General features: G+C 41.6%; 1 protein-coding gene across 1 annotated transcript in view; it reads left to right on the top strand.

The window, feature by feature from the left end:
• Positions 1 to 2,151, top strand: part of LOC124776715 — a 59,006-nt gene extending 56,855 nt beyond the window's left edge. The window contains exon 4 of the mRNA XM_047251829.1: positions 1,824 to 2,151. Coding sequence (XP_047107785.1) covers positions 1,824 to 1,946 — 123 coding nt within the window. The 3' untranslated portion in view covers positions 1,947 to 2,151. The remainder of the gene's footprint in view (positions 1 to 1,823) is intronic.
• The last annotated feature ends 22,136 nt before the right edge of the window (positions 2,152 to 24,287 follow it).

Here is a 24,287-nt window from a genome sequence, read left to right as displayed (position 1 = left end):
TTAATGAAATGATCATTTCATCGACTGAGCTTTCCAAAACCCTTTAGTTGCTACGGTTTTTTCCATAATGTGCTGCCTTTGATGGGTATCGTCCAGTCTCCATAGTTGACTTCCATATTTCAACATTAACTACAACATTACTTAGTTTATATCGTAATCCTTCCTTTTTTTAAATTTTTTGTGTGGTGACCAAGAATTTATGAATGAATTTATGAGACTGGACAACACACAAATTTGATACTAAATCCTTCCGTAGGATTAATATAAAATGTTTAGATGGAGAAAACATTTCAAGCTTAGTTGCAATGGCGGTTTCCTTAGTGATTATCTTTCACCTGAGGCTAGTCTGTATTCAGCAGCAACTGCACTGGCTAAAATGAGGTAAGTTAAGCACTGTTTAATCTCATAATCAGTGCTGTGGAAATGTTGAAGTAACCATTCGTTTTATACGGTCACTTTGTCCTCAAGCTATTCTTCCAGTGGTTATTATGAATCGATAAGTCTGTTTGATAGTTAGGTTTCCGTCTGTGTCATTTGTAAAATGACTGTCTTTTGCATCATTCAGGGTGTTTCAAAAAGAAAATACGTATTTGAATGCATACATTTATCAAAAATGGCCACGCGCGGTAGCCGCGCGGTCTCGGGCACCTTGCCACGGTCCGAGCGGCTTCCCCCGTCGCGGAGGTTCGAGTCGTCGCTCGGGCATGGTGTGTGTGTGTGTGTGTGTGTGTGTGTGTGTGTGTGTGTGTGTGTGTGTGTGTGTGTTGTCCTTATTGTAAGTTTGTCCTTAATACGACCCTACTCGAAGAAGTCACAGGGCGTCAAATCCGATGACCGTGGAGACCTGCTGAAAAGTACTTCCTTGCAGGTTGTTTGACGACTAATTCAACGGCTCGGTACAGTTTCATTCGGATATTCAAGCGCTTGAAGACTCCAGTGATTGGGAGGTGTGTGTGTGGGGGGAGGGGGGGAGGAGCTTCTTGTTGAAAAATGACGTTGTCCTTGCCCAGTCTCGTAAACAAAGAATTCTTTAACATTCCGCTAACCGTTAACAGTGTTCCATTAAAAACGAGTGCGGCGTAAACAGATGACTTTGGGGGAATATCGTACATGTTCAATATGTGCATGTGAGTTCTGTAGGCCCCAAATTCGAACAATGTATTTGTTTAATTTCCCACTAAGGTGAAAAGCAGCGTCGACATTGAACACGATGCGTTGTGCGAAAGCGTTGTGGAGCTTGTACGACTTCATAACCAACCGACGTCTCAAAGCACGCCAAATTACTGTTGTAGATAGATCTAGTTCGCGGTTGGCACGACCAGTTGATTTTGTAGGCCTATGCCGGAAAGCGGTTTGAATCAGTGCGACATTTTGTGTCGGATACACGAGACGGCCAGGACTCTTTCGTTTACGCACACACACACACACATACACACACACACACACACACACACACACACAAACACACACGCGCGCGCATCCCATATCTACAGAAAAAAATGTTTCATCCCTTCGGAACACAAAGTCGAGAACACAAAATGATTTCTGCTGCGGAGTAGCCATTTTGCAACATGTGACAATAACAAAGCAAACAGAAGACAACCAACGTCTAGTGGCAATGAATATACTCTAGTCGATTTATTCATTCCCTCCAATAATCGAACAGAGCTCAGTGCTCGATAATTTTGACAACCAAGTACTTGGTAATACGTATATTCTTTTTGACATACGCTGTATATGACAAGTGACGGGAGTTACTCAAGTGCTTGCTGTGTCAGTACCATAGACCAGAATTTGACGATAGAATTTTCTTTTTCTCGCAGATCCTGGCGGAGCGAGTGGGATTTGAGACCCTGGTTGAAGTATCCTATGAGGAATACGGGGAGCCAGACTTCAAGAAGAGCTCCACACCTACCATGAAGATCATGGCTGCCCGTATAACGTAATGTGATATTCGGCTGTTTTCTCAGTTTACGTCTGGCATTGACAGCTTACTATAGCTGAGACTTGAGAAGTGGCATCAAGGGCAGTGTATTCATACACGTAGTTTGCTAAGTTATACCATTTTTAGATTTTTTTTCAAGTCTGTATGCGTAAGCACGTCAAACACAAACTGACAAAGATTTATAAACTATTTGAATAAATGGAAAATGTGTTGTTCTCGTACATATAAAAAATAAGATATGCTGCTGCCTCCAGTTTTCCTAACTATTATCACTAGCTAAGATATTGCCGAAAAACATAAATTTGTCTACAAAAGTGGATGGAAAAACATTTCGCTGGAACAGATACACTTACAGCCCCAGAGCAACATTTTTAAACCGGTAGGTGTGTCCAAGTTGGCTTCTTAACAACTCGAGCAGTTTTCGTTGGCGTCTCGTGCTAAAGAGTCGCTGCAAGTTGAACCCGCAGAAGTCATCTACAAGAAGAAGATAAAGAATGTTCTTGAATGAATGCAATTTCTGACAATCTCTCGAAATTGCGATAGCACGGCTTCGTGACATGACAGCACGTAAATTGGCAACTGCAACAAAAAAAAAGATGAAGATAATAATATTAAAGTTTGCTTAAAATAGTATTAAATATCGTCCTCATCATTAAAACGGTGCTTCAAACTGTCGCACAAATTAGTAATTGCAACACTGTAATGCTGAAAATTCATACGTTTAGAAGCAAATAGACGTCACATTAAATTACTGACAGTTAATTTTGGGAAGGTCAGAGAGCCCTTTCTAGCTTACGCAAAATTTTAACAGTACCATTCAATACGTCACGCTGGTAATTATAGTCGCACTTGCCGATAAAATGGGAACATATTTCGTAGTATTAAACTTTCTCATGGGCAGTTATTAATTTCAGTACAATTAATTGTTAAGATTTTAAGGGTATTTAGCAATATATGCCTGTAAATCGAACTAATGAAACTTACCAGACTCATAGCCTGCACTATATTTTAGCAGCAGCTGGAGAAAGTATAATGTTACAGTGCAAGACCTAAGGAATTAAGAGGCTACCCCTGAACTGTAACTAGGGGGACAGAATCATTTTATAAGAGATACAATCAACTTTTGTGCCCTAGCATTCGGCGAATGAAAACTGTAACGTCTTACGCTACCAATTAGTTTAGAACAGTGAATGACTCCTTGCTGAAAAAACGATCACAGGTGCTATTTTAGAGCAATCTTATATTTCTGTCCTTGTTTCAGTCTACAAGATATGTTGCAGGAACAAAATAAAAAAATTCACTAGATTAGGATATTTGTCTGGTGAGCGTCAGGCAGTCTACCTAAACTAGTCCTAACATTAAACGTTATCCGAAAATAGCAGGCTTTGTTAATCTTCTGCGGCGAGGTACCTTTCGTTAAATATCTGAAGGCTGGTGAGCACAACTTGAAGTTTAGATTTTTTTTCTTTAGACACATGTAACAGGAATCTTTTTGTTCAGAGGAGTTTCATTTCATTAAAGTGTCCATAATTCACAAATTTTCCAGTATTATATTTGAAGCTGTAGGGAGCTGGTTGGGAGTATAAAGGTAACGCGGCCACAAAATAAAGTGTACTGGATCAGAATGTCATTGAAAAAAACTAAACTTTATAATGTGAAAAGGTACGTAGTTAAAAACAATCGCTGAAATGCATGAAAGTAAGATGATAATTAAACACAACAAGCGTTTCCGCACGTTGGAGGGGAAAAATGAAATTACGAAGTAATTCAAGGTCTGAGCAGCTACAAAACTGTTGACCGGCCTGAGGCATTGCTCGTTACATCAACTGACTATACTTCACAACCGCTGCAACGGCTTAAGTGTCTACCATGTCGAAGTCATTTCAAGTAATACGATCTGACGTAGACTTGTCACTAAGGAACATGTTTCCTTGTCCATTTGTGGACACAACTATGCCTCACAGAACTTCAGTAGCACTTACGACAAATATGGGCGTAACAGAACTAATGACGGGTGGTTAGTAAAACAGAAATTAGTAATTGTGTTGCAGAATTTAAAGTTTGAATACAGAGAACTTTGAAGTGCAACGCCGAGCAAAACATTAGGTTAAAATTATGCTTAAGACCCCTTCTAGACAGTGTCACTTAGATTTACTCATACGGGATTTACAGGGAAAAAATCAGATGCATTAAATCATCTACAGTTGACATGTAAAACAGCAAAGCGAGCCAAACACTTAATTTCAGAGGGCACAGGACGATAAACTGTGGCAGTACCCGACCAAACATACAGACAGAATCAACTAAGGCCGGTGGGCAGCAACGGTAAGTAAACAAATGACAAGATAATTATCTAGCAGGCGGCTAGTTCGGAAAGAACCAAATCACAAGTAATACGAACTTGTTGTAATCATCCTTAGCAGAACAGGTATCTTTCGAACATGTGTAGTACAAAGTCGTTTGGTGAATGTCACCAGATCGATAAAATCATGAAATGAGGCCCCTGATAAGTAATGAATTAAATAGTGATTAACCTGCTCTTTGGCGTACACTAGTAGGCAGAATTTTTTAAACAATGTTTTAGTTAAATATAAAAGCATTGCATAAAATAAGTTTGAGAACCACTCAAAGAGTTGAACAGGGAAGCCTAAACAGTGTGCTTAATAAGATGCCAAAACCATCGATGACTTAAAGGCTGCCAAACGTAAAGACGCTAGGTAATATGCCAAGCAAGTAGTTAATAGTTAACCTTAAGAGTAAGTACCTTGAACACTACTTTAATGAAATACAAGATATTTTAAACAAGGCTGGCAAGCATTGAACAAATGATTCAGGGCAGGTAACAGCATAGAGTGATATGACAGAAAGCGTGTACTGCGCACACAACAAGCCAACCACGCTGCTCACTAACGTGGCGAGTAGACAACAAAATTTGAAGTTTAATACAAGTTCGCCACAAATCATGAATATGTGTCCAGCCAATCGGCCAGACACAGCCCAGTGTCAAATCCCAAACTAGAGCCTGTAGCTCACAACAGCAGACCAGTGGAGTATCATGTACGTCCGAAAGGAACCAGGATGCAGTGATTCACACACAATCTCAGAACAAAATCTCTGCCCGTTGCAGAAAGGTCTCAAGGCGCCAAACACACTCTACGGCCAAGCCCCAGCCTTCCCGCTACGTTTGGCATGAAAGCGCGCTCACACATCCTCTGTAAACACGGACCTGCAAGTGCCCACAGCTACCAGAAAGTGCCTTCCACTAGCTAGCCGAGCATGGCCCTATATTTTCGACCGCCGCTGTTTATATGCTCCCTCTTGCAGCCAATCGTCCCCTGGTCTCCCAGCAATGGGCCAGAGACGAACAAAAGGCAGATACAATCGATGCTAGAGCACGATGGTGGTAGTGGTTCCATCTCAGTGATTATTTTTACCACTGTCTCGCTTTTTCTCTCACCTAGGCAGTCAGAGGAGGCCAGCACACAGAGGAGAGACTTGGAGTGACTCCTTCAGGCAGATTTCAGGTTATGTGTATTGTGTCGGGAGGCAGGAGTCTTAGCATTCTGGCTATATGGATGCAGTCGTGGAACTACCTAGAGCAGTTCGTTCTTGTTTTTGCCACGCCTCGAGACACTAAAACGTTTTGTGTCCATTTGGTCGTCGTAGCGACCACAGATTTAACGTAGTGTTATCACAAATGCCTTCTCAAACTTTCAGTCTTCTGTTTTTGCAGTCTGCCTCGATACTTTCCTTTATTAGGCTTGTCTGTCCTATATCTAGATCAGCGGTTCCCAACCTTTATGTGATCATTACCCCTGAGTTCAGTCAGATATTAGTTAGTATCCCTCCCTCCCTCCCTCCATCGGTATCAACATTAGCACTTAACTAAACTATAGAATGAAAATGAATTGTATTTGAACACTTTCATTGTTAAAATTACGGAAGATAAATGATATATAGTTTTTTGTAGGTGTTGTGTAAAAATGTGAAGTAATGAGTCACTGAGAAAATTGGTGCGGCATATATACATAAAAAAAATAAACGGTTACAATGCCCATATAGTACTAGGGACAGAAAGTTGGCTGAAACCAGACGTAAACAGTAATGAAATCCTAAACTCAGATTGGAATGTATACCGCAGAGACAGGCTGGACAGTGAAGGGGGAGGTGTGTTTGTAGCGATAACAAGTGCAATAGTATCGAAGGAAATTGACGGAGATCCGAAATGTCAAATAACTTGGGTGAAGGTTATAAAGGCACATTTGCATGCCGAGCGTGAGTTTCCGCGAAAACGCGAAATACTAATTAAATAAATGACCAGTGACAAATAAATAAAGCCTATGGCACACAACTGCAGCGCTGTGTCGCTGATAAAACAAAAGCACAATTACGTTACTCTTATGTTGGATTAAGAAAAGGGGAGCTCTGGTTGAAGTGGTGCGAGAAGCACGTATTTTATTCTATTGTCTGGCACACCGCCATATTTCATGTTATAGAAGAATACTGCGAGTTGCAACCAGACTAGGCACTCGATTCTGTAAAGAATTTATATTTATAAAAGTAAGTAGGATTATGAACTGTAGGCTTATTCATTGAATATATCTGATTTAACTAACTGTGTAACTTTTTTATGTTTAGTAGACAATCACCTCTGTACGACGTTTTGGCATGGCTGGCAAATTATTGTAATATTGAGATTTAGATTATGAGTCCGCACCTACCGCAGCAGTCTTTGGAAACGATTTAATTACGAAGTCCGATTATTTCAGTTTTATTTCACGGTCAACGACGAGTAACATTGCCTTTACGAAAAAGCCATTGTCAAGCGTCTGATAACGAATAATTAAACGTCCACGTTCCAGATAAGCAAAATATCAATTACAATTACAATCACCATCATACAGATAGAATAATCAATATCTAAATAACAATACAATATTTTTTATTTATTTTATATTGGCGACCGTGACATACTTTGTTCAATTTGTCATTTGTTACATTGTTCTCATTGTTTCATGTAAAAAATCAACTTTCTGGACCTGGACGTCAATGTATGAGAGATAACAAAATCTGAAGATATTTTCCAATTCTGAAATTTTGCGGGAAGACGCAATGAAACTTCCAGCAAAATAAGGTAAGACGCAGCATCTTTGCATTAGCAGGCTTGACCAGACGTATAATTCAGTGTATTAGCTTTTCAGTAAATTCTGTAGTGTTTCTTTTCCGCATAACAGTTTCAGTGATAAATTTCATTCTCAGTACTTTTCCCTAAACAATAACGTATGCAACAATACCAATACACGAGTGTACAATATGGCCGACTTCTGTACGATATCATGTAACACGGCCAGCAGCCATTACCAATAATCTCAAATTCAGTTTATATTTTTAAATTAACAGACAGCCATTGTTGCTACGAGCGATTCATGCTCAACTACATTTTATTTTAAAATCAGTGTCAAAAATTTTCTTGAAACATATATCACGTGTGGCATGGTAATAACTAGAAAACAATACGCAAAAATGGAACAGCAAGGACGTACTATTCAGACGCAATCCGACTCGGACGTGAGACAAGTGTTAGAAAATGACTTTACGACAGCAACCGGTAGTGACGATTCATCAAACATTGACGCAAGTGTTGACGAAAATTTTGACAATAAGCCGTCCACTACAAAAATTTCAAAATCTCAATCAGAGCCCATGTTAATGCATGACGTCACGTCTAATGACGCGGCGGGGGCAGAGACCTTGCAAACGGTAAACATTGCCGACATGTTACAAATGCTAATGAAACAAAACGCAGAAAATATGGCAACCATAAGGAAACAGAACGCCGAAAACATGGCAACCTTAAAGGCACAATTAGAGACACAAAATGAACAGTTAAAAACACAAAATGACGAAATCAAATCTGATCTCATAGCAATCAAGATAGGTAATGACACTTTGTGTAAACGTGTGGAACTTATAGACGCCACACTGACCAAACAGATGACTGAACTCAGTACTAAATTTTCCCAGCTTAATACGAGACAAGAAAAGACTACAACTGACGTAGCACTTTTACAGACACAAGTAAAAAACCTTAATGTCACGTGTGAAGTTCTTACTGAACAAATTCAAACATATCCTTCAGTACATGACAACCTTGAAAAACGAATTACTGACGTACAGAATAAATTTGACAATGTTGAACAACACCTGACTGACATCTTACAATCAGATGCCACAGCTCATTTTCAAAATATTAATAAAGAATTTCATGATTGGGTTGAGAACAAAGACAAACATTTTGATAGATGCTTACGTGAAAATTTACCAACAATTGTGCACGACTCCGTAGCGCAATACATTACTAATAACAAACAGCTGATCAGTGACGCAGTACAATCCGTCACTGCACCCATGAGACAATTCACCGATCAACTACAGTCTGAATGTAACGAAAATATCAGTCAAAATGTACAGTTCAGAAACCAATATACATTCGAGTATGATACACACATTCCGCACACGACAAATACACAAGAACAAAACACACCACGACTACAACACATACCACGATGTGGAAACACAAACACAAGCTATTATCATGGTAAACCACAGCAACATTATCGTAATTACTCGCCAGCTGAACATACCAGTAATTACAGTGGAATAAATCCATATCACAATGCGAAGGAAGATGAAAGCTTAATGAAACACAGGCAATTTCAGATTTTTATCCCAGAAAAACGAACCATTCATCCGGTGATTTTTCTTAAATCTTTTAGTAACGCATTTCCACGCACTTGGAGTGACCGGAAAAAGATTTCATATATTGTCGGTTACATCCAAGGCGATGCAGCTGTCTGGGCATACAGTCAAGCTGACGTATGTACCACGTACAGTGAGTTTGAGCGTGCTTTTCTGAACAAATTCTGGTCGCAATCCGTCCAGGAGCGACTCAGAAGACAAATTTTAGAACCTGAAACTTTTAACAGTGAAAATGGTACCTTACGCAGATATTTTGAAAAATACTTGAACATGGGACACTTTTTAGACGAACCAGTCGCAACGCGTGATATACTCCGAGCGTTGAAGGCCAAATTGCCTTTCAACATTAAGGAAAAGCTCCTACATATCCCGGATGACGATTCAGATTATTTTTTAACAGCCTTAGATTCGGTTGACATGTTACTTGAAGATCAGCGCTTCGCGCGGCAAAACAGCAGCCACAATGTTTACACTAGTGGTATGCAAAACATGCAGGCTTGCCAACACAATTCTGGCGCGCCCACAGTTGGATACGCGGTACAACAAAAACAGCGAACTCACATGCCGTCTCAGTACGGAAATCAAAATCAACACGCGTATTCCAATACAAACAATAGTTACAACAGTAATAACATTTCATGCGGCAATCCATACAAAAGGCACCGCGGTAATAACTACAACGGTAACAACGGATACAAAGGTAATAACAAAAACACAAACAGAAATAGAAATAATAGTAACTACGAGCCAAGACAGCATCAAGGTTGGACTCGTAACGATCAGTACTTTCATTCAAACTCTGCTTTACCACAGCAGCCACCAGGACAAAATTGGAGCATACCTTATGACCGACAGGTAAGTTATAATGCGCAACAGCAACAACAACCGCAAAAGTTTGGAGATCATAATAGGCAATATCCGAATGTGAATATAATAGAAATGACACCTGATGCACAACCTCAATCTGTGTCAGTACCTAGTACAAATGCTAATCCAACAAACTAGAAACAGTCACTACTTTGCCCCAGGTCGTGGCTGAAGAATTCTTGGGGGGGCGACTTCAATGTTAATCAGTTATTTGACACCACACTTGAACAACAGAATAATGATATGCCGAGTAATTCTAAACAAAAACTACCTGTTTTATTTATAAGATACAACCACAATAACAATATATCAGATGAACTTTTACAAGACAGTACACAATGTCGTTTAAACACAAATGAAATTGTTTTAGCATCTACTACTGGTGTAGTAGGTGGGATTCCAACTATTATTATCCTAGATACAGGTGCAGCTGTGAGCGTTTTGTCTTTTAATTTCTATAAAAAGATGTGTGAATTGGAACCTGTGCCTGAGTTTCCTGCCCAAAACTGTAAAATAACTACTGCACTAGGTAATAAGTCATGTAGGGTTACGAAGCAAGTTTTTGTAAACGTTAAAATAGGTAATGGAACCGTACAATGGCCATTCCTGGTTGTACAAAACCTTGTGACAAATTGCATATTAGGAATAGATATTATGAGCGAGAAGGACTGCATTATAGACTTCTCCAAAGGTAAATGTATTTTAAATAATAAAGGCAGTGTAATTATTATTGATTTGGACAGGAGAACTCTAAAGCATGACAAACACTGTACAGGGTACAAGGTTCAGTTAGTACTTGACAATGACATTCAAGACATGCAAACACACTCATCTGACACAGAGCTAATGGACTTGAAAACATTGCTTGATCATAAGATAAGTGAAGCTACAGCTCTCAGTGTACATGAACGTATAAAACTACAGGAAGTGTTATCCAAATATTTACAAGTTTTTACCAAACGATTAGGTGTTATCAACACGTATGTATACAAGATTGAAGTTAAACCTCACAAGATCTTCTACCATAAGACATATAACGTACCGTTATCTCAACGACCTGCTGTGTGGCAAGAATTAAAACAAATGTTAGACTGGAAGGTCATTGAACCATCCACCTCACCTTATTGTAGTCCTCTACTTGTTGTCAAAAAATCAAATGGAAGCATTAGGTTAGTGTTAGACGCACGAGCTATTAATGAAATAATTTTATCGGTTCACACAAAACCTGAAAATTTAGAAGAGCAATTACAGAAATTTCTAGATGCAAAATATTTTTCCACAATAGATCTCGCTAATTCGTTTTGGCAGGTGGGTATCACTCCTGATTCTCGGAAATATACTACATTTATGTTCGGGGGGCGAACCTATCAGTTTTGTTTTCTACCCTTCGGACTGAATGTCAGCTCTGGGGTATTCATTACAGCCCTGGATACCGTGCTTGGCGACGATTTAATTGAGACAGTCACACACTATGTAGATGATATACTGATAGCTACACAATCTTGGAATGAACACGTTGACACACTTCAAAGAATTTTAGAAAAATTTGCACAAGCTGGAGTCACAGCCAACCTAAGAAAATCAAAGTTTGGTTGCAGTGAGATAAAGTATTTAGGACATATCATTAATTCACAGGGCATACGTCCTGATCCCAGTAAATTAGATGCTATCAGAAACTTTCCTAGCCCTCGAACTAAAAAGCAGTTAAAATCATTCCTTGGGCTATGTTCATTTTTCAGACGTTTTTTGCCACAACCACTTTTGAACAGTAAACATCTACTAAATCTACTCAGAAAGAATCAAGTTTGGATCTGGTCGGAACAGTGCCAGAATGACTTTAATACAATTAAACATGCTTTAGTGAATGCTAACATATTGAGCCATCCAGATTTCAATTTAGATTTTTGTATGACTTGTGACGCTTCACGTACTGGCTTGGGCTGTTGCTTATTTCAAGTAGTAAAGAATAAAGAGGAGGAACAGATAAGAATTATTGGGTTTGCGAGTCGCACTCTAACTGAATGTGAGCGTACATACTCCACTACTGAGTTAGAAACACTTTCCATAGTATGGGCATTCAAGAAATTCAATTATTATTTATTTGGAAAACATACAGTAATTTACACCGATCACCAGGCCCTGACATTTTTGTTAACTTGTAAACTTGTACATCCTAGACTATCACGATGGGCAGTTACACTTCAGAACTACTCTTTTGAAATTAAGTACATAAGAGGTAAGGACAACACCATTGCAGACACTTTGTCTAGACTTCCACAAGGTATGAATGATACCAACAGTGACTTAGAAAATATAAATGACTACAGGATTCTCTTAATGCAAGACAAGCAGTATCACCAATATTATATTGATATGTGCAGAAACATGGCTGAATTACAAAAATCTGATCCTCACTGGTATAAGATAATAACATTACTGGTAGAAAAACACAATCATCCTTTGACTAAGTATTACAAGTTACACAATGATGTGTTATTTTACCGCCGACATCCAAATGCTACTAACTGGTGTGTATGCATTCCCAAAGAGTCTGAACGTAATCTAATTTGGCACACACACTTAGTTTGGGGTCATTATGGGACGAAAAAGTGTTTGGCAAAGCTCAGCACATACTGTTATTTTAGCAATATGAGAAGAAAAATTTACAGGGAACTGAAAACAGGTGTCATATGTCAAAAATCAAAACCTCAGAATTTATCCACAAAAACAGATTTACATTCTATTTTACCCAGTAAACCCCTGGAAATTCTGTGTACTGACATCAGTGGACCGCATCCAGCAAGCTCTGGAGGCGTCAAATATATCTTAGCTTTTTACGATATATTTTCTAAACATGTAAAACTTTATGCTTTAAAATCCGCCACTGCAAATGCTATAATACGAAGATTCTCAAGTGATTACCTGACGCACGTGGGAAAACCTAAAGCAATTCTATCAGATAATGCAGCATACTACTCTGGGTACAAATGGAGAAATTTCTTGAAGGACAATAACATTAAAAGTATATTTATTTCGAGGTTTAGTCCACAATGTAACGCGACTGAGAGACTTTTCCGAGAATTAAACCGTTTCATGAGGACCTATATTTCATCAAAACATACTAATTGGGTGTCCTACCTAAGTCTTTTCGAAGACGTACACAATAACTTAAATATTTACGATACGAATTACACACCTAACGAGATCATGTTCAATTGCAAACAGAACGATCAGTGGATAGAACCATTACCTAAGTTGTCAGACAAGGAAATCACACCTGAACAGAAAATAAAAGAAGTATTGACTACATTGACACATCACGCACAAATACGAAACAAACATCACAGAAACATAATAAAAGGAAAACAAAAATTCGAGGTAGGAATGCTTGTACTACTTCGTACTCATCATAAATCTGTAGCACTCAAACGACGCAACGCTAAGTGGCGTCTGCTATATGAAGGACCTTATATAATTGTTAACATACCGCATCCTGGTGCGTACCTGTTACAACATCCTAGAACTAACAAAATTATTGGGCTATACGCACACCGAGATCTTAGAGCATTTCATGCTGAATAATGTCAAAGTCATACCCATCAAAATATTGCTAAGCAACTCGAAAAACTCTGTTGTTACAACACAGATAATAAGTAGTATAGAAATTTTCATTTCAGCGGTTCCAGTGACGCAGTTGAAGACAGAAGAACTCTTCTTTCAGCGCGCGCCTCCACCTGAAAGACGGAATATTAAAGTAAAATTTATGATTACGTAGCAGTGGATGACATATTAATTTTTCACGGAACATTTGTCACTGAAGGTACCACTGACTTGGTGTGACACCTGACGAACTGACAGACGTCATCTGTGAAGCGATCTTTTACTTTGAGAAATAGATTAGACGCACATCTCTCAACACGAAAAGCATCTATCAGTAGTCAAGGCCACACAGACACTCTACACACACGCACAAAACGCGAGGAATCGAACATTTTCTCTCTCTTACTATTTTGAATATTTATTGAGTAGTGAAAACGCCTGGTCTTGCCTACTGATGTAATGAATGTTGTGTCTAACCTATCTTAATTTCAGATGACATCACGTGACACAATGTAATAACCTATAGCTATGTAATGATGATGCAAACATGTTTATGTGCAACTGCTAAGAAAATATGTGACGTGTGTATGTATAATTACTTATTTTTTTAACTGATGTATCATGTAACTGTTACTATGTAAAAAATTTGAACAAAACGAGTGCCAAAAAGACATTGCATAGTGAACCACTGTTCACGGACATTAACGAACATTACTAACTCTGCAACTACGCGGAAACCTATGTGAAAGAAACTGTTAATGCCATTCATTATGCAGCGTACCTATGTAAATGCGATGAACGATTTCTTTGATTAACAACTACGAACATTTAGGTGAGCTATATTCAGCAAAAAACTGAAAATGTGAAGTGCATAATTCGTGCATCGTCTAGTGACATTACTACAGTACCTAAGTTCAAGATGTTAACTGGATTAAATGGACACAAAGTGCCTGTCCAGAAAACAACACGACGGGTGGAAGAATTTTGGTTGGAACTTCAGGGAATGTAATGTTCTCGAAATGTGACGGACACTCTTACCTGGACTGTCCAAGGATCGACGCCAGCTGTGTGCTGTCCGAGGTTCTGCAACCAAGCTTCCACGGAATGTAAAAAACGAACTGCACGTGGACCAATTACTCGACGGGTCACGTCTGATCTGTAATAAGCAATACTTTTAGTCACAACCAACTGCATCACTACAACTATAATGGAAATGGGAAATGGACACGCTTATGTATTAATCACGTTGTTATACAATGATGTTACTGTGATCAAAAAACTTTACCACGACGATACTAACCTGTAAAAAATTATTGGGCAGCGGATGAATATGAACTGTAATAACGACACGATGTGTATAGGTCAACGCACCTGAAACATACGGACATTTTTCTATGAAGTATTTCAAAAACAATACTATGTAACTAAGAACATTCAACAATCTAAGTTGTATTGTGTTATAACAAATATTGTAAATTTAAAACTAAGTTACCTGTCATAGAATGTAGTCTTCATATGTAATCTTGGTTGAATATTTTCTTTGTGCAACGACTGAGAAACGCGCGCACACGAACAATATGAACTGCAATACTGTGCCGCGTGATCTAACTGTACGAAATAACGGCAGTGCCGCAGTTACACAGACGCTTCTGCGAATGCGCGCACTCTATCTGCCAACATAAGAACTTTTACGGCGCACCCGCGTCATTCAAATTTTGTATATAATGTGTATAATGTAGGTCATGTAAATAGTTGTAGATAACTTAGATTTTCTTGTGCCTTTAGGTGAATTGCTCGCCTGCAGGTGTGTCCTTTCGCCTCGCAATTCAGGGGGCAATATAAAGGCACATTTGCATGCCGAGCGTGGGTTTCCGCGAAAACGCGAAATACTAATTAAATAAATGACCAGTGACAAATAAATAAAGCCTATGGCACACAACTGCAGCGCTGTGTCGCTGATAAAACAAAAGCACAATTACGTTACTCTTATGTTGGATTAAGAAAAGGGGAGCTCTGGTTGAAGTGGTGCGAGAAGCACGTATTTTATTCTATTGTCTGGCACACCGCCATATTTCATGTTATAGAAGAATACTGCGAGTTGCAACCAGACTAGGCACTCGATTCTGTAAAGAATTTATATTTATAAAAGTAAGTAGGATTATGAACTGTAGGCTTATTCATTGAATATATCTGATTTAACTAACTGTGTAACTTTTTTATGTTTAGTAGACAGTCACCTCTGTACGACGTTTTGGCATGGCTGGCAAATTATTGTAATATTGAGATTTAGATTATGAGTCCGCACCTACCGCAGCAGTCTTTGGAAACGATTTAATTACGAAGTCCGATTATTTCAGTTTTATTTCACGGTCAACGACGAGTAACATTGCCTTTACGAAAAAGCCATTGTCAAGCGTCTGATAACGAATAATTAAACGTCCACGTTCCAGATAAGCAAAATATCAATTACAATTACAATCACCATCATACAGATAGAATAATCAATATCTAAATAACAATACAATATTTTTTATTTATTTTATAAGGTCACGGTTAAAGCGGCCTCAGACATGGTAATTGGATGTCTCTATAGGCCCCCTGGCTCAGCAGCTGTTGTGGCTGAGCACCTGAAGGGTAATTTGGGAAATATTTCGAGTAGATTTCCCCACCATGTTATAGTTCTGGGTGGAGATTTTAATTTGCCAGATATAGACTGGGAGACTCAAACGTTCATAACGGGTGGCAGGGACAAAGAATCCAGATAATTTTTTTAAGTGCTTTATCTGAAAACTACCTTGAGCAGTTAAACAGAAAACCGACTCGTGGCGATAACATATTAGACCTTCTGGTGACAAACAGACCCGAACTATTTGAAACAGTTAACGCAGAACAGGGAATCAGCGACCATAAAGCGGTTACTGTATCGATGATTTCAGCCGTAAATATAAATATTAAAAAAGGTAGGAAGATTTTCCTGTTTAGCAATAGTGACAAAAAGCAAATTTCAGAGTACCTGATGGCTCAAAACGAAAGTTTTGTTTCAAGTACAGATAGTGTTGAGGATCAGTGGACAAAGTTCAAAACCATCGCACAATATGCGTTAGATGAGTATGTGCCAAGCAAGATCGTAAGAGATGGAAAAGAGCCACCGTGGTACAACAACCGAGTTAGAAAACTGCTGCGGAAGCAAAGGGAACTTCACAGCAAACATAAACATAGCCAAAGCCTTGCAGACAAACAAAAATTACGCAAAGCGAAATGTAGTGTGAGGAGGGCTATGAGAGAGGCGTTCAATGAATTCGAAAGTAAAGTTCTATGTACTGACTTGGCAGAAAATCCTAAGAAATTTTGGTCTTATGTCAAAGCGGTAGGTGGATCAAAACAAAATGTCAAGACACTCTGTGACCAAAATGGTACAGAAACAGAGGATGACAGACTAAAGGCCGAAATACTAAATGTCTTTTTCCAAAGCTGTTTCACAAAGAAAGACTGCACTTTAGTTCCTTCTCTAGATTGTCGCACAGATGACAAAATCGTAGATATCGAAATAGACGACAGAGGGATAGAGAAACAATTAAAATCGCTCAATAGAGGAAAGGCCGCTGGACCTGATGGGATACCCGTTCGATTTTACACAGAGTACGCGAAGGAACTAGCCCCCCTTCTTGCAGCGGTGTACCGTAGGTCTCTAGAAGAGCGTAGCGTTCCAAAGGATTGGAAAAGGGCACAGGTCATCCCCGTTTTCAAGAAGGGACGTCGAACAGATGTGCAGAACTATGGACCTATATCTCTAACGTCGATCAGTTGTAGAATTTTGGAACACGTACTATCTTCGAGTATAATGACTTTTCTGGAGACTAGAAATCTACTCTGTAGGAATCAGCATGGGTTTCGGAAAAGACGGTCGTGTGAAACCCAGCTCGCGCTATTCGTCCACGAGACTCAGAGGGCCATAGACACGGGTTCACAGGTGGATGCCATGTTTCTTGACTTCCGCAAGGCGTTCGATACAGTTCCCCACAGTCGTTTAATGAACAAAGTAAGAGCATATGGACTATCAGACCACTTGTGTGATTGGATTGAAGAGTTCCTAGATGACAGAACGCAGCATGTCATTCTCAATGAGAGAAGTCTTCCGAAGTAAGAGTGATTTCGGGTGTGCCGCAGGGCAGTGTCGTAGGACCGTTGCTATTCACAATATACATAAATGACCTTGTGGATGACATCGGAAGTTCACTGAGGCTTTTTGCAGAAGATGCTGTGGTGTATCGAGAGGATGTAACAGTGGAAAATTGTACTGAAATGCAGGAGGATCTGCAGCGAATTGACGCATGGTGCAGGGAATGGCTATTGAATCTCAATGTAGACAAGTGTAATGTGCTGCGAATACATAGAAAGAAAGATCCCTTATCATTTAGCTACAAAATAGCAGGTCATCAACTGGAAGCAGTTAATTCCATAAATTATCTGGGAGTACGCATTAGGACTGATTTAAAATGGAATGATCATATAAAGTTGATCGTTGGTAAAGCAGATGCCAGACTGAGATTCATTGGAAGTATCCTAAGGAAATGCAATCCGAAAACAAAGGAAGTGGGTTACAGTACGCTTGTTCGCCCACTGCTTGAATACTGCTCAGCAGTGTGGGATCCGTACCAGATAGGGTTGATACAAGAGATAGAGAAGATCCAACGGAGAGCAGCGCGCTTCGTTACAGGATCATTTAGTAATCGCGAAAGCGTTACGGAGATGAAAGATAAACTCCAGTGGAAGACTCTGCAGGAGAGACGCTCAGTAGCTCAGTACGGGCTTTTGTTGACGTTTCGAAATCATACCTTCACCGAGGAGTCAAGCAGTATATTGCTCCCTCCTACGTATATCTCGCGAAGAGACCATGAGGATAAAATCAGACAGATTACAGCCCACACAGAAGCATACCGACAATCCTTCTTTCCACGAACAATACGAGACCGGAATAGAAGGGAGAAGCGATAGAGGTAGTCAAGGTACCCTCCGCCACATACCGTCAGGTGGCTTGCGGAGTATGGATGTAGATGTAGATTTAGATGTAAAAACTTTTTTATAGAATGATGAAGCAATTGTCAGAGCATTTAAAGTGTTACCTAAAAGTAATTCTCACAGAAAAGCATTAAACTACCCACACTGAGGATAGACACTTATTCAGAAATGGTTCAAAAGGCTCTAACCACTATGGGTCTTAACATCTGTGGTCATCAGTCCCCTACACTTAGAACTACTTAAACCTAACTAACCTAAGGACATCACACACATCCATGCCCGAGGCGGGATTCGCATCTTCGAACGTAGCAGCAGCGTGGCTCCGGACTGAAGCGCCTAGAACCGCTCGGTCACAGTGGCTGGCTATAGACATTTGTTACAGAACATGTTTCTGATATGTTAGGATAGCAGGAAACGGGCTACTGGAGTTGAAGAACCAAATCCAAGTCTAGGATACAGTAAAACTACAATTTGTTTCTTTTATTTTCCGATACAGAGTACGATGATAGCATGCATAGAACTACAATCAAGCAACTTAAGGTGTTACAGACAAGCTCAACAGTCTCAGTACCAGAACCGAGATTCGGAACAAATGTTTAAACAGACTGTAATGAAGGCAAAGATTAAGCAGTATATGACTTCACAGGAAGGCTCGTCAATGTGATTAACAAAGCAGACTGAAAACAAATGTTCAGAGAAACTTTAGCAAACGCAAAATTTGATTAGAAATCTAAAAACGCTAAAGGTTCTCCAACGCAATAAAACTGAGAAATTTCAGATACATGAAAATAAACGTGCACAGGACTTTCGTAGGTTTACTAAGGATTTATATACACTCCTGGAAATTGAAATAAGAACACCGTGAATTCATTGTCCCAGAAAGGGGAAACTTTATTGACACATTCCTGGGGTCAGATACATCACATGATCACACTGACAGAACCACAGGCACATAGACACAGGCAACAGAGCATGCACAATGTCGGCACTAGTACAGTGTATATCCACCTTTCGCAGCAATGCAGGCTGCTATTCTCCCATGGAGACGATCGTAGAGATGCTGGATGTAGTCCTGTGGAACGGCTTGCCATGCCATTTCCACCTGGCGCCTCAGTTGGACCAGCGTTCGTGCTGGACGTGCAGACCGCGTGAGACGACGCTTCATCCAGTCCCAAACATGCTCAATGGGGGACAGATCCGGAGATCTTGCTGGCCAGGGTAGTTGACTTACACCTTCTAGAGCACGTTGGGTGGCACGGGATACATGCGGACTTGCATTGTCCTGTTGGAACAGCAAGTTCCCTTGCCGGTCTAGGAATGGTAGAACGATGGGTTCGATGACGGTTTGGATGTACCGTGCACTATTCAGTGTCCCCTCGACGATCACCAGTGGTGTACGGCCAGTGTAGGAGATCGCTCCCCACACCATGATGCCGGGTGTTGGCCCTGTGTGCCTCGGTCGTGTGCAGTCCTGATTGTGGCGCTCACCTGCACGGCGCCAAACACGCATACGACCATCATTGACACCAAGGCAGAAGCGACTCTCATCGCTGAAGACGACACGTCTCCATTCGTCCCTCCATTCACGCCTGTCGCGACACCACTGGAGGCGGGCTGCACGATGTTGGGGCGTGAGCGGAAGACGGCCTAACGGTGTGCGGGACCGTAGCCCAGCTTCATGCAGACGGTTGCGAATGGTCCTCGCCGATACCCCAGGAGCAACAGTGTCCCTAATTTGCTGGGAAGTGGCGGTGCGGTCCCCTACGGCACACCGGTGTCAATGTGTTCTTTTTTCCATTTCCAGGAGTGTAGATTTTCCAACTTTCAAGAACAACCTATAACACAGCGAGCGCGAGTTGGTTCTGCAGCTGACCTAGGCGCCAGCTATGCGCGGAATAACTTCAGCATTGTTACCCACATTGTTACACACATCTAAACACGACAAAAGACAATTAATACGTCATACCCTGCTACCAGCAAGTGATCAAGACTTACGATTAGCCTCACACTACCACCAATCACAGTACGAGGAAAATTTTAAAGTTTAGTTTAAACCAATGCTTACAAAAGAGCACAATTGAAACTGAGCCACCTTTAATGTGTGGATAAAAACCTCTTCCAAGATTAAATTTAAATCACTGTAAACCACCTTCAATGCGTGGACTAAAACAATAAAAGTTTACTCTGATGAATTTAAAAACTTCCTCAAAACGTAAGCAAATTTTTAAGAGGGAAATAAACCTTTAAACAAAAGTTCACAATTGGGAAAAGACAGGGTGACACAGAAAAACGGAAACATTTCAACAATCCATAAAACTAGAAATGATGAAAGAAAGAAATTGCATTCATAATAATTGAAACCTTACAACTTTGCCATTTAGGAAACATTGATGGCATTTATCATTTTTTTAAAATACGTCCTTTATATGACATGCTGTTGAGATTCCTCATTGACCGCTGCAACATCTCAGCTGGGATACTGAGAACTGAATGCCGAATTCTCTGTTTTAACTCAGCCAATGTTCTTGGTCGAGTCGTGCAGACTTCGCTCTTGAGGCGGCCTCACAATAAAAAACCACAAACGGGTAAATCTGGCGATCTAGGGGGCAGGGAATGTTAGCGAATCGTGATATCGCACGGTTGCCAAACAACTCTCGCACGTATGCCCTTGATTGCCGTGCTGTGTGTGACGTCGCTCCGTCCTGTTGGAACCAGGCTTCTTGAACGTTTGGAAAGTTGTTCAATGCAGGTGTAACAAAAGTTGGTAGCATCACCACGTAACGATCGGGACTGACAGTTATCGAGTTTCGCTGTTCATTTGCGAAAAAATACGGTCCGATAATCCCATGTGATGAGACACCACGCCATACTGTCACTTTACTAGCGTGTAAAGGGCGCTCATGAACGTCAGCAGGATTTGCGTTTGCCCAGTAACAGTGGTTCTGTTTATTCACATAATCTGTGAGATGAAAATCTGCATCTGACATCCACAACTTGTTTAGAAATTCGTCGTCATTGTTTAATTTTGTTATCATTTGTTGACAGAATCCTAATCTTAACCGGTATTCGTCGTCCTTCAGTTGTTGCACCATCTGTAGTTTGTACGGATGAAATATTAAATCAAGATGAAGAATTCTGCGAAGACTCTCCCGGGAGCCGGCCGAAGTGGCCGTGCGGTTAAAGGCGCTGCAGTCTGGAACCGCAAGGCCGCTACGGTCGCAGGTTCTAATCCTGCCTCGGGCATGGATGTGTGTGATAACCTTAGGTTAGTTAGGTTTAAGTAGATCTAAGTTCTAGGGGACTAATGACCTCAGCAGTTGAGTCCCATAGTGCTCAGAGCCATTTGAACCATTTGAACTCTCCCGGGACACTCCAACCACTGCTACTTGCTTACGAATTGAACGCCATGGGCTCCGTACGACAGATTCGCGAAAAACATCAATGTTCAATGGAGAACGGACACTTCTTGGTTCTCCTGTCGGTTTCTTCTTGAGGGCAGATCCAGTCTCTACAAAGTTATTACTCTAACATTTTATCGCGTGTTTCGACGGAACGGCATCATGACGACCTAAATTATAAAAACGTCGGAACTCCCTCTGCGCCGTTACCAAACTATCATTGTTTTTATAAAACATTTTTATGGCTAAAGCACGCTTTCGTCCGTTTCACTGATCGACGATTACTGAAATGGCGGACTGTTTACTCGCTAACTGTCACGAACCCGCAGTGCTGCCACCTGACCATGGCTGCCGCTACTCGTTTGAAGCATTCCCGTTATTCTGTGTCACCCCGCACTAAGGTTACACTTAGCCGTCTTTGAGCGGTAGAAAAAATCTTTCATACTTTAAACAAATTCAGAATACTAAGTTTACACTGGGCCACTGTCAGAGGGCGAGCAGTTTAACATCGGTATTCCCCCCTCCCCCAATTTAGAGGCAGATGAGAATTATGAACAGTTAATTAGCAAGCCGGAAGTTCCATACAGCGTGGCACTATGGAGGTGACTAAAAACGCGGGCACAGTCAAGCCAAACCAAGCAACAACTACGCCGATGTGGTGCAAGAAAACACTGTCTACTGCGGACAGAGCAGCTTTAACGGTAATCACTAAAGGGGAGAGCCGAAGAACAACTTCCAGGCTGGTAACGTTCAAATACAGCGGTTCGCCAAGAAGGGTAATGGCTAGCGGAGCAGCTCACACGGACTCTGTACTGTAAATAACTCCGTAAGACGGCACAAAACCGCCCAGGCGACAACCAGGTCTCCCAACACGACGCGCTGCTTCTGTGAGGCGTTCCAATCGCAACTGGCCACTCCAAACTCACAGGTCCCACTCGGGCCCGCGACGCTCCGCCAAAGTCCAAAGGTACCACTCGCCCGCCACTGACAGCCCGAGGTAAACACTCTGACCAACGATAGGGGCGATATGTACCCGGAACGCACGTATCAGCTTCCCCTGTACTGCTCCTCTACCAAGCGACACATCCTGCACTCCAGTTATACGTCAACCAAATTAAAATACGAGAACTATACTTAGGCCTACTGCTTGTAAATCACTTCTAAACTGGAAGTAACTGGAAGACTTTATACTGCCACTGCTCTGTGTCTGACTATTGCTACTAGTAACGGTAGTAATAATAATAATAACAATAATAAACAGAGTAGATCCTACAGCAATATACTAGCCATTACATAATTACTATTGTGTTGTCAATTAGTGCACTTTTTTGTTGCGAAGTGAATAACAAAGCAATTTCTTGTCTATTGAAGGAACTCGCTGCATCTGGGAGAAGGCATTTTCATGAGATATTTAAGCACATGTGATATACACTCCTGGAAATGGAAAAAAGAACACATTGACACCGGTGTGTCAGACCCACCATACTTGCTCCGGACACTGCGAGAGGGCTGTACAAGCAATGATCACACGCACGGCACAGCGGACACACCAGGAACCGCGGTGTTGGTCGTCGAATGGCGCTAGCTGCGCAGCATTTGTGCACCGCCGCCGTCAGTGTCAGGCAGTTTGCCGTGGCATACGGAGCTCCATCGCAGTCTTTAACACTGGTAGCATGACGCGACAGCGTGGACGTGAACCGTATGTGCAGTTGCGAGGGCGTATAGTGGGCATGCGGGAGGCCGGGTGGACGTACCGCCGAATTGCTCAACACGTGGGGCGTGAGGTCTCCACAGTACATCGATGTTGTCGCCAGTGGTCGGCGGAAGGTGCACGTGCCCGTCGACCTGGGACCGGACCGCAGTGACGCACGGATGCACGCCAAGACCGTAGGATCCTACGCAGTGCCGTAGGGGACCGCACCGCCACTTCCCAGCAAATTAGGGACACTGTTGCTCCTGGGGTATCGGCGAGGACCATTCGCAACCGTCTCCATGAAGCTGGGCTACGGTCCCGCACACCGTTAGGCCGTCTTCCGCTCACGCCCCAACATCGTGCAGCCCGCCTCCAGTGGTGTCGCGACAGGCGTGAATGGAGGGACGAATGGAGACGTGTCGTCTTCAGCGATGAGAGTCGCTTCTGCCTTGGTGCCAATGATGGTCGTATGCGTGTTTGGCGCCGTGCAGGTGAGCGCCACAATCAGGACTGCATACGACCGAGGCACACAGGGCCAACACCCGGCATCATGGTGTGCGGAGCGATCTCCTACACTGGCCGTACACCACTGGTGATCGTCGAGGGGACACTGAATAGTGCACGGTACATCCAAACCGTCATCGAACCCATCGTTCTACCATTCCTAGACCGGCAAGGGAACTTGCTGTTCCAACAGGACAATGCACGTCCGCATGTATCCAGTGCCACCCAACGTGCTCTAGAAGGTGTAAGTCAACTACCCTGGCCAGCAAGATCTCCGGATCTGTCCCCCATTGAGCATGTTTGGGACTGGATGAAGCGTCGTCTCACGCAGTCTGCACGTCCAGCACGAACGCTGGTCCAACTGAGGCGCCAGGTGGAAATGGCATGGCAAGCCATTCCACAGGACTACATCCAGCATCTCTACGATCGTCTCCATGGGAGAATAGCAGCCTGCATTGCTGCGAAAGGTGGATATACACTGTACTAGTGCCGACATTGTGCA

This window comes from Schistocerca piceifrons, chromosome 2 (assembly GCF_021461385.2).
Source record: "Schistocerca piceifrons isolate TAMUIC-IGC-003096 chromosome 2, iqSchPice1.1, whole genome shotgun sequence".
In the NCBI taxonomy this organism is placed as follows: Eukaryota; Metazoa; Arthropoda; class Insecta; order Orthoptera; family Acrididae; genus Schistocerca; species Schistocerca piceifrons.
The sequence above is the reverse complement of the archived record's forward strand: the minus strand, read 5'-3'. Positions and strand labels throughout refer to the sequence as shown.